At 42.4% G+C, this 11933-nt stretch overlaps 1 protein-coding gene across 2 annotated transcripts in view; it reads left to right on the top strand.

Moving 5' to 3' along the window:
- LOC308100172 (proto-oncogene c-Rel-like) overlaps window positions 1-11933 on the top strand; it is a 17364-nt gene extending 5431 nt beyond the window's left edge. The window contains exons 6-12 of one of the 2 annotated variants that reach the window (XM_080449120.1): window positions 4008-4148; window positions 6727-6831; window positions 7037-7255; window positions 7495-7560; window positions 7669-7749; window positions 8270-8655; window positions 8686-11933. In XM_080449120.1, the coding sequence (XP_080305246.1) occupies window positions 4008-4148; window positions 6727-6831; window positions 7037-7255; window positions 7495-7560; window positions 7669-7749; window positions 8270-8655; window positions 8686-9309 (1622 nt within the window). In that variant the 3' untranslated portion in view covers window positions 9310-11933. Of the gene's footprint in view, window positions 1-4007; window positions 4149-6726; window positions 6832-7036; window positions 7256-7494; window positions 7561-7668; window positions 7750-8269 lie in introns of both variants that reach the window. The other variant, XM_080449119.1, reaches the window with a different exon arrangement.

The following is an 11933-nucleotide window of genomic DNA, read 5'->3' as shown; positions in this document are numbered from 1 at the left end:
ATACGTACTTTTATATTGTTGTACTATTATTGTACTAATTTGGTCGCAGCTTTAAATTGCTGTTTATAGCAGCTCATAGCCTAAGCCATATCATTGAATGATTGATTGATTGATTGATTTAAACCTTTATCCTCGAAAAGAGCTTTGAGGTTTGCCTTCATCCACAATCAACAATTAACAGATACATACAGATATAAAACACAGAAACACAATAAAACCCAAACAGAAAACAACAAAAAAACAAACAAAAAAGGGAGATTTGAGATTTATTAATTTGGTCTACTCTACACTTTCAAATGACATTATAGTAATAATTTGTTTCTGGGACCCTAGAATGATCATGCCGAATTGACACCGGAGGAAAAGAAGTGGTAGAAATGGTAATGGCAGGAGACAGGAAAGGTTACACTTACACTTGATTTAAACATGTAACTGGCCTTTACAGATGGACATAGATACAGTAGAGGTTGCACACAGACACGACAAGACTCAGGCTAAACCCCTATTGTACCATACAGTTCGCTATGGGGGGTGGGGGGGAGAAAGAGAGTCATTTAATATACCCCAAAACCTTCACTTCAGCTCACTTCTGTTGTGAAACTCGGCTGCTTCCTTTCTACAGAGAGATAAGCTGCCCCCCCCCCCCCCCCCCCACACACACACACATACAGAGTTATATATTGTACACTTCTGCCCTCCACCCAGTCACTTCCTGTCTTCGGTCCACTAGAGTCCAAAGCCACTGAGGTCCCAGCAGTGATTGGTGCAGACGTTCTATCACTTTGTGTGAGTGTGTGTCTGGTCACGTAAATATATGTGTGTGTGTGTGTGTGTGCGTGTGCGTGCGTGTGTGTGTGTGTGTGTGTGTGTGTGTGTGTGTGTGTGTGTGTGTGTGGTTGTAATATTAGTAATGTTTCATTCAACATTTACAGCAGCAGTATTATTAGTACTAGAAATAGTACAGTGACAGTACCAGTAGCAGTTGTATGATTTCACTTTTCGTTGATGTCTCATAGTGTAAGGTTGGTGGTTGGCCGTGGCTGTATGCAGTTGTAGTGGCAACTCTTACATCAATCATCATCACTAATAAGATTTTTATCTGATGCCAGGGACAAAAGTTTGACTTTGTCCTTGGCTCTTTCTGTCTGTTGCTGCCTTATAGCGTTGTCCATCTAATAGCGCCAGAAACCGTAAGAGGGTTTATTTGTCACTCACTTATACATTGTTGCTGTCGGGCAGAAACCTTGTAGGCCTATCTCCATATTTCTATTTTTTTATATTTCAGTTTCTTTCGTGAATGATTGCCCTACTTCATCATACAAGTGTTGCACAAATTTTTTTTCACAATTTTTACATTAATCTAAAATGATAATAAAAAAGGAACGTTTTTTCCACCAGTTCAAGCAGCTTAATGTTAGTGTGGCATGTTTGCAAGACTGTGCTAAAAACATCAATACAATATTGCACAAGATAATATTAGAGCTAATAATGGATTGCAATGAAATTAAAAGAACAGGAAGATAAGATTAGATGAAGTAAGATTTTTTTTTAAGGGAGTTGAACCTGTCCCACAGTAGACCTCAGGGTCATGAGTCACACATGCAGAGTGGAGACACACAGCTTGCTAGCGGTGAGGTTGACACCTGCCTCCTCGCTCCTTCTCTCACACTTTGCGCACATTGTACACGCATTTACACCAACCACTCACCACCTCCACCGCTGTCTCCACTGTCAATGACCATCTGCAGTAGTGCATGATCTGCCTGCACTTCTTTCCATTGCACACACACAACACACTCACGCACACACGCACACAAACGCACGCACACACACACACACACACAAACGAAACACCTCTGTCGTACAGCTCTACCCACATTCTTTTGCCTGTTAACACCGCTTACACCCGATGACCTGTAGCATCAAGTCTTTCACATGCACTGACATGCACATACAGTATGCACTTGTGCACATGCACACACGCACGCACGCGCACGCACACACACACACACACACGCACACACACACACACACGCACACGCACACGCGCACACGCACGCACACGCACACGCACACGCACACACACACACACACACACACACACACACACACACACACACACACACACACAATTCCATGCAGTGTTCTGCTAGTGTTTCCTCTCCTAAGTTTCATACTGATGCATGCTGATGATGCAGCTCCTCATCTCTCCTTCCATCACACGTTGTATCTCTACCTCCACTCACCACCTACACGCTAACAGAAAGAAAGCTCTGAATATAGTTAGAAGAAAGACGTTCCACATTATACTGTGTATGCGCGTGTAATATGGCTACATATCATAAATTAATAATTTAGTTTGTGAACCAAAATGCTTGGGGCCAATATAAAAACAGCACTCTTTGTTCCCTTATATTATGTTTGGCTAAGCGAAGACTGAGGAACAGAGCCTTATTGCTATCTTCCATCAAGACTATCTGTTCTACAGTCTGCCTACGTTGCTTGCTCCTCACTTGGGGAATGCTTAACACTTTAGCAACGTTCCACCATTCAGCAATGCCTTTGTCAATTGAGCACAACTATCGATGGACAGTAATTTGGGTTTTCTAAGTGCATTCTTGAGTAAAGTAGGCTATGTTAGGGTGGGACCCATCTAAAGTCTGGCTGGGTGTTCTGCCAGGAACTGAAGGCCAACTCACCAAATTATCCATGAAAAACATGGCCATGGGGACACTCTAAGTACCGGTATATATTATTCACCTTTTTAAATAGAAAACATGAAGTCTTGACTTCAACTGCACCATATTTATTTTGTTGATGGTCACATCAATCCAGTCTCTCTCAGTAGAACAGTTACAATGTAAAATACTGTGCAGGATTCTTAAAAAGGTCTTAGTGCATGTTTTTAGTGGGACGGGGTGTGGTCCTCTACATCAGTGATTCCCAACCTGTGGGCCGGGGCCCACTGGTAGTGGGTCCCCAAATCATTGGCAAAACACTAAGATTTATAATGATAATACAATGTCATCGCTAAAAGTATATATTCCGTTCCATTGTTCCAAGTCGGAACACAATCGACGTGCAGTATGTGCTTATAAACATCGGATTCGATTTGATCTATCAAAGTAAACATGCTCTGAGAACGCACTGATTGGCTGCTGTGTTCAATGGTCACCAGAAAAGATTGGGAACCGCTGCGCTACTCTACATCACCCCCCCCCCCCCCATCTCTCTTTTCTTGCTCTCTCAGTCACGAGTCATGAGTCGTCATCACCACCCTCACAAAGTCTTTCATTTCTCAAGGCCTGCCTTGCACACACACACACACACACACACACACACACACACAGACACAGACACAGACACACACACACACACACACACACACACACACACACACACACACACACACACACACACACACACACACACACACACACACACACACACACACACTTACCCACTGCTTTCCACCAGACGTGACATCACTGAGCATCACTGTGGAGACATAGCCCCCATCTGTAGGTGGGCCTCAGTGTGAGCAGGGTAGCAGAGAAGGAGGATAAGAGATCAAGAGAGGGAGGAAGATAATAGTGGGCAGATGTGAAACCCAGTGTGTGTGTGCGTGGGAGGGTGTCTCTCGGTAAGATAGTGTATCTGTCAAGTAAGCAATATCGTATTGATGCTCCGTATATGTAGACATGTAGGCCAACGAGGCCTGAGCAGCCTCCAGATTTCACCGACACGATCACGAGAACGTGAACGTCATGATTCAAATGCACTCGATATTGAAGAGGACTGTATGTGAGCGAGAGAGACAGAGATTGAGATTATCTATGCAATATCCAATATTCACAAAACATTTCAAACTTGTTTCATATATATATTTAAAAAACATATATACACACACTATTGACTCTAGCTGACCTCCCTCTCTGTTTTTGTTTGCATGCATGTGTGTGTGTGTGTGTGTGTGTGTGTGTGTGTGTGTGTGTGTGTGACCTCAGTGCCCCGTGAGCAGCTTCTACAGACAGAGGAGTATGACCTGAATGTGGTGCGTCTGTGCATCCAAGTGTTCCTTCAGGACGACAGCGGCCACTGCACCCGGCCTCTTGGTCCCATCGTCACCAACCCCATCTACGACAACAGTGAGTGGCTCAGTGTTGGAAGAAGTACACGTTTTTTTAACCCATTAAGTCCTGAGGCCGATTCTACAAATGTCTTCCAAATCAGTAGTTCTCTTCAAGATTTTTCAAAAATAGCAGATGTACAAGCTCGGAGTCCGGCACAAAGTGACGTGCTGTGAACTTGTATATCTGCTATTTTTGAATAGCCAACGCAAAAATCTAAAATGACACACATGCTTTCCCGGTTTTAATGGTTAACTCAAGTAAAAGTAGCAATAACGCAATATAAAAAATACTCAAGTAAAGTAAAAGGCATATATTCAAACTTTGAGTTGAGTAAAAGTACAAAAGTATTGGCTTCAAAATATACTTACACATATATATATATAGAAATATAAGTACAAAAGTTTTTCAAGATTTGTCAAACTTAATCGAAAATAACAGATCTACAAGCTCACAACACGTTGCGTTGTGAGTTGTAGATTAGAAATAATCAGCATGGTAAAGAACAGTCCAATAAGTCCATGATGATAACCAAAATTACCCAGCTCTAATTTTAAGAAGAATTTCTGGTGCGATCAGAATCAGAAGAAAGTTAGCGGTCCATAATTAAGATACACAGTAAAGTCCTCCTCAGTGATAATTTATCCATTTGTAATTCAGAGAGTGTTCAAATGGATCGTTGCTGGTCCATTTGGTTACATTTGTTCACTCTCAGAGTTAAATTAACACTGAGCATTGTACTGCTCTTTACTGTACTTTACTGTACTGAAGTGCTCACTATTTGTGGCCATTTTAATACGACCCTTTTACTCCTTATTACATGATTATGACATAGTTGAGGGGAAGTTAGGTGAAATTGAGCAGAGTGAAACTGAATATTTAGGTGTGCTCTCAAGTAAACAAGTGTAGGTGTGTATGGAAGCGTAGCAATTATTGGACGTGTGTGCTTCTGTCTCTGCTAGTGTGTTTGTTTAAGACAGATGCGAGTCACATACGCATGTGTGAACTGGCATTGTAGTATGTGCGTTGCGTGCGTGTGTGTACATGTAGTATGTGTACACGTTCTGGATGAGAGCGCCTGCTAAATGGCTAGATTGTAAACGTTTGATGCTCACACATGTATTACCTGTGTTGTGTGCCGATGTGTTTACTTTGTCATCAGTCAACAGTGTGTGTCTGATGTAGAAACTAGCTCAGTGTTCCTCACACGCACAGAAAGGGGAAGTTCTGTGCACTCACTAACCCTCAAACAGCACAGTAACCATAGCGCACTTCCTCTTCTGACAGCAAAGCATGTGACATGTGACTCAACCTGGTCAGGCTTGAAAGCTCTGAACTGAAAGCATTCCCTTTGAGGCCCCTGAAATATCACACTAAAATATCACCCACTGAGTCGCTCATGCTGTGTTGATAACTATCATCATAACAACAACACATTAATAAGACCAAGATAGTCTGGTCTTTTACCAGGAGATCTTACACTGTACCCAATGTGCACTAAACTGTGTCAAAGTAGCAAAAATAGAGTTGTTTTATGTACTATACCAGTACACAAGGTAATGGCAATTAAGCAATGAGAAAATAGCAATGAGAAATAGCAAAGTATGTACATTAGCAAAGTTTTGATTACTGGCATTCCGCGAAGGATGCACCAAAACTAGTATAGCTTAACAGAGCGCCGTCTTAAAATCACGGACATGTAAAGTTGCTGAACGAGCATTCTGGATTTGAAAATAACATGTTTTGACTGGTTGTATATTTGTTTGACAACCCTGTTGAATTTAATCTTAAATAATGAAAGTCATGCGTGTGTATGGGTTGAGAGACCAATCTGTTGTCTCTCTCTCTCTTGCTGATTGTCTCTGATGTCTCTTTCCTGAGACTATGCTGGCATTGTCTGTCACCTTTCAGATATAGCTGTGTACATCTCATAATATGCCATTACTTTTCAATTTCATGTACAATTGACAACTAACTTTTGTAGCTGTTTATGACATTACAGATCTTACTTCCTCTTCCAGGATTCGCAAAGCCTCTGTGGGCCAGCGTCAGCGAACACCCGATACTTACATTTCAAATCGTAACCTTTGATTGACTGGTACAAACATATTTGACACATGGATTAACGATCCGACTTTGCGCATTACAGAGAAATTTGAATGACAGCAATCAGACAGATGGAGATTGATTGATGAATACTTTATTAAGAGTTTGCAAATAGTACAGTGGTACGATTATACATTGATGCTAAAAGGATAACACAAAAAGCCCTAAGGGCTTGTTTCCATTGTGGTCCTGTGCATTCAATTCATCAAGACGTTTAAAGACATAAAATATACAAAAGGGATGATGTCCAATTGGTACAGTAATCATAATCTGCCCTACCATTTCGTGGCTCTAGAATCATTTCAAACCATACATCAGGTATGCCTCCTGGTGGTGATTCATGGTTTCTTATGTATTAATGGGTAACTGTGTGTGTGTGTGTGTGTGTGTGTGTGTGTGTGTGTGTGTGTGTGTGTGTGTGTGTGTGTGTGTGTGTGTGTGTGTGCGCGTGCATGCGTGTGTGTGTGTGTGCACATTCTTTCTTCATCAGGGGCCCCTAATACCGCTGAGCTCAGAATCTGTCGCGTCAACAGGAACAGTGGAAGTGTCAGGGGAGGTGATGAGGTCTTCTTGCTGTGTGACAAAGTACAGAAAGGTAAACATACTGTATACTCACTGTACAGTGGGCTTTGACCCTTGATCTGCTGTAGAACAGAGAGAGCATTCTCACCTGGATATCGTTTTCCCTCTTTTCATTTATCCATTCATCATTATTCATCTATACTCTTTGGGGAATTCTGTCCCCAACTCTAGCATTCATCTGTTCCTGTTCTGTTCATTTATTCATTTGTTCCATCCAGATGACATAGAGGTGCGTTTCTTTGCCCCTGACGGCTGGGAGGCCAAGGGCTCGTTCTCCCAGGCTGACGTCCATCGCCAGGTGGCTATTGTCTTCAAAAGCCCGCCCTACTACGACCTGTCAATCACTGCCCCGGTTACCGTGCGCATGCAGCTGCGCCGGCCTACTGATCAGGAAGTGAGCGAGCCAATGGAGTTCCGCTACCTTCCCGATGACAAAGGTGAGAAGCCAATATGCACTCAAAACAAAGTGCTTCTGAACTTAATTTAACCACTTGAGCCCTACTGGGTCATAGGACGAATAGCCTATTCATTTCACCTATTAATGACATGCCCAAAATAGGGATATGCCAAGTTGAAAGTGGTTTTGTAGGGGTCTATGTGCACCTTGGAAAGATATGCAGGGGTGAAAAAGGCAAATAAAGTGGTTAAATAATAGTGGATTTGGTGTTTTCTATAGATCCATATGGCTGCAATAAAAAGAAGAGGACCAGAGAACACGTGATGAAGATTTCGGGATTGAATGGTAAAAAGGATACATCAGCGCATTATGGGTGTTTCAATGTGTGCGAGTCTGTGCATGTGGTTTGTACAAATAATGTAACAGGAGTTTTTTCTCCACCTTCTGTTTCAGTCCTTCCATTTCCAGTTTTGGGACCAAACAGACCAAAGCCAGTCCATCAGACTTCCATGATGCCCCCGTTTATGAAAACAGGTAGACAGAAATACACTGCTCCTAATGATCACCTTTACATTGCATTTGCATTGCAACTTACAACTTACATTGCATCGTAACACACAGTCATTAAATACCATTATAACGTGGTTTTGTTTGTCAATCAAAGCATTGTCTGTCTATTACTTTCTGATAGCAAAAGGCTGTTCTCAATAACAGACAAGGTTTTCTGGCTTAGTTTACATTGCTATGGACATACAGTAGGAGCTTGTAAGCTAATAAATTCATTTAGAATCAACATTTTGTGTCAGATTACAAATTTCACAAGCAACCGTGTAATCAGCGGGATAATGTACCCTTGTGGAAAATAAAAGGCTGTGTCAAGGGTTTACTTTCCAATAATGACATCGCTGTACATTATCCCTTACATGTCATTACACACCTTTGAATCTGACATCAACTTTGATCAACATTTTCTACATTTATACTTTCAAGATTTCCTAATATAGGCACAATACATAACTATGTTTACACTAATAATCACAATATCTTTTACCAGAACCCAACATGTTCTCCCCGTTGTCACGGCAACAACCTACTGCATTTAACTCGACTTACCAGCCGAGCCCTCAGCGCCCAATGATGCCATCACCAGCATCTAACATGTCTGTTAACCAGGGATGGTCGAACCCCAACCCAGCACTCTCCATCGATGCGGTCAGGATAAATCCCACTAACACCATGAGCCACCTATCGCAGCTGCAGTCAAGCCGTCTGCCTGGGTATTCACATGGTGGTGGCAGTAGCACTCTACCCCAGCTCTCCATGAGGGACCTGCAGTGCTTAGATCTGGAGCGCCAGGGCATGGCATTGAGCCAGGCTCGGCCACAGTCTCAGTCCCAGCCTCAGCTTCAGCACCACCACAGGGATGACTCAGAGACCCAGGCCCAGAGCAGCCAGAACCAGGCCTTCCAGGCCCAGAGCAGCCAGGGGAGCCAGAACCAGGCCTTCCAGGCCCAGAGCAGCCAGGGGAGCCAGAACCAGGACTTCCAGGCCCAGAGCAGCCAGGGGGGCCAGAACCAGGCCTTCCAGGCCCAGAGCAGCCAGGGGGGCCAGAACCAGGCCTTCCAGGCCCAGAGCAGCCAGGGGGGCCAGAATCAGGCCTTCCAGGCTCCCTGGCCTGGTTTCAGTTCAATCAATCCTGTTCAGGGACTGAATGGGGCTGGATCCGGAGACGGTGGGGGTACCCTGGGCCTGGGCACTTTCCAAGAGGAAGAGGATTTTTTTAAGAACCTGGTGGAAGGAGGGTGCCAGACCGGCTTCCAGCTGAAGCAGGAGCCCGTGGTTCCCCGGTTACAAGAGAGCCACGCTTCCCACATGCAGTCCCCCTTTGAGAGCCAAGGTGGCACATACACCAACCTGCTCCCTCGACCCGTGAGCAATGGCACCAGCATGGAGACCATGAGAAGTAGTAATGACAACATGCATTCGCTTAAGGACCTACACAACCCCTTTTGTAGCAACAACATGGAGCAAGACGGCCAATTTGCAACTCTGGCCGACTGGATAAAATCCACAAGGAGCAACAACCAGGAGTGACAAGGAAAACACATGTGTTTGAACACATCGAGGAAGCCCTCAAGCAGTTCCTAGGAAAAAAAGAAGGTGGAATATGTTTATGAGTCATGCCTAGAACTTTGGAGAGATATGATCAGCAGACGTGCTGATGTATTCCCAGCTGATGTCAAATCTACTTTTCGAAGATATGAATGTATTACTCACTCAGTTTCTTTTCAGGCTGAGCTAGCTTCACTTTTGATTTATATCCGCTAATGGTTTGTGGATTTGTTGAGTGATTGATTTATTTTTCTTTTTTTTACGGTAAAGAGGTATTAGGGTTTTTCAAAGAATGTTATTTAACATTGAGCTGCCACTTCGCTATTATCCACACAAGAAAACTTTGTGTGTGTGTGTGTGTGTGTGTGTGTGTGTGTGTGTGTGTGTGTGTGTGTGTGTGTGTGTGTGTGTGTGTGTGTATGTGTGTGTGTGTGTGTGTGTGTGTGTGTGTGTGTGTATGTGACACGTTGACCATTTCTTGTTTTTATTTTGGTGGCCATATCTTTGGTGCCATTACTATAGTAGTTTCGTTGATATTGTATCAAGGCATTTGCTCTAAATGCAATGTCATTGTTCACTCTTTGTATTGTACATACATATGTGTTTAGCCGTATTTGAGAGTGAAAGCGACAATAAACGCTTAAAGCTCTCAAGAAAGGGCAAGCCAAGGTACTGAAATTTCCATAGAGGAAGTGAGGGTAAGCACAGTCAGTGACTACACTGGTGTATGTCCTCTGTAATGACTATGTCATAAAATGATCTCATGTGCTTAGAGAATTACCTTAACCAGATACTTACGCTTTGCTCAGGCTGCAGACAAATCCGATTTGTTCCTCAAATCTGATCTTTAGGTCCACACTGTTATTTGCAAGTGATCAGATCGGAATTTTGTATTCAGACATTGTCGACCTATCTGCACTGGTTGCTGTGGTAACGACATAACGGATAGGTGTTAGTGATGCTTATCTGTTGTATGACTGAGTCGCTCACCGAAAATAGCACGTCTGCAAGATCACAACACGTTGCATGACGATGGGTTGTGAGCTTGTAGATCGGCTATTTTCGGTGAGCAACAGTCGTATGACAAAGTATAAATCCGGTTTCTGTGTCCAAGTGTTGAGACTGAGATTCATCTTTGGAAATCATATTTGAATTGCATGTCAAACCACCTGGGTATGTGGTTCAAATGTGATCGGCAAAGATCAGTCCATGTGTTTTTTGCTGTTCAGACTTGATTCCAACCTGGATCAGTATTTGGGCTGCCAGTCTGAACATAGCCTCACCATTTGCTTTTTATTTTATATTAAACCTTTAGCTAGCAGCCTCATACAAAACTACTTACGAGTCAAGTTCATTTAGCACTTAATCAGTCTTAAACTTACTGTACAATATGTGAGTAGTTGCAGACACTGTCTTGATCAATGACTTGGACAGGGCACATGGCTGTGGATCAAACCGTTGCATTTTGGGTTACTGTCTCTATGATCAGCAGGCCACTCTGCCACCTCTAGCCTAGCCATCTTAATGACTACTGTTTTGTAAAACAGATGATGATTCTTTGGTATTTGTTGATTTTTTTTACACGATCAGTTAATTAAAATGAATCTTTCTTTTTTTAAATTCCACATCAGTTTGTGTTTTATTTTGCTGTTCATACTACAGGTGCACCAGCATTGTATTTCAACAGTTGTAGATATTTCATACCTTATACAGACGATGACTTTGACTTCAAAGATGATCTATCATAGTTTACAGAAACCAAACCAAATTCAATGTGTTTGACAGTTGCACCTAAACACCTTTTAAATATAAACAACAATTAAACTGTGACAAAACAAAGTCTACTTGAATAGCTATTTATGGATCAAACTAGCTCTCATAATCTAAATTTATGTTTGAACCAATTTCAACTAAATCTTGGACACAGCCATGAAAGGTGGCCACTAAAAATGCATGATAGCCTAATCCGTCTGATTCTTTGGCAGAAATAATGAGGTGTTGATGTGCTGAGAGACAAAGCTGTCTTCATGACTCAGGCTGTAGCGTGCCTCAACAGTACACACTGACAAGGGTGGCAGATGAAATGACTCTGCACTTTCAGATTAAGCTCATCTCTGGCCTCAGATAACTCCAATATTTCATCATGATGAAGCCTAAAATCATCCTTCCTTCACACGTTATTTTCTTCACCTCAGTATGTCAGGGTGAAGCTTAACTCCCAGGCTTGACATTTGCATAGAATTGAATCGCTGCATTGTGCTGACCGATGCAGTTAATTTATTCAATCAGCCTTAATGTGAATAGCAGCTCATAATGAGCAGAAGCTTGCATAAAACCTTACTAATGTTGCCTTTGTATCGCAAATATACACTACTACCCAGTATGCTGCAATTTTTTCTTCACTTCTGTACATGGATTTTACACCACAGTGCACATTTTAGAAAGCAAAGTTTTTTATAATAGCCTACATTATGATCAAAAATCCCATTTTATATTGACAAATATATTTTTCTGTGTTTCTATATTCATACCTAGTACGTACACATTTTCTGGAAACTTTGTTCTATTCTAGTTGGCTGTTGCATAATAAAGGCAAAACAAATGTC

The sequence above is a fragment of the Gymnoscopelus braueri genome (genome assembly GCF_963280865.1).
Source record: "Gymnoscopelus braueri genome assembly, chromosome: 14".
Taxonomy (NCBI): Eukaryota; Metazoa; Chordata; class Actinopteri; order Myctophiformes; family Myctophidae; genus Gymnoscopelus; species Gymnoscopelus braueri.
Note: the sequence above shows the minus strand (reverse complement) of the source record. Positions and strands in the feature narration are given on the sequence as shown.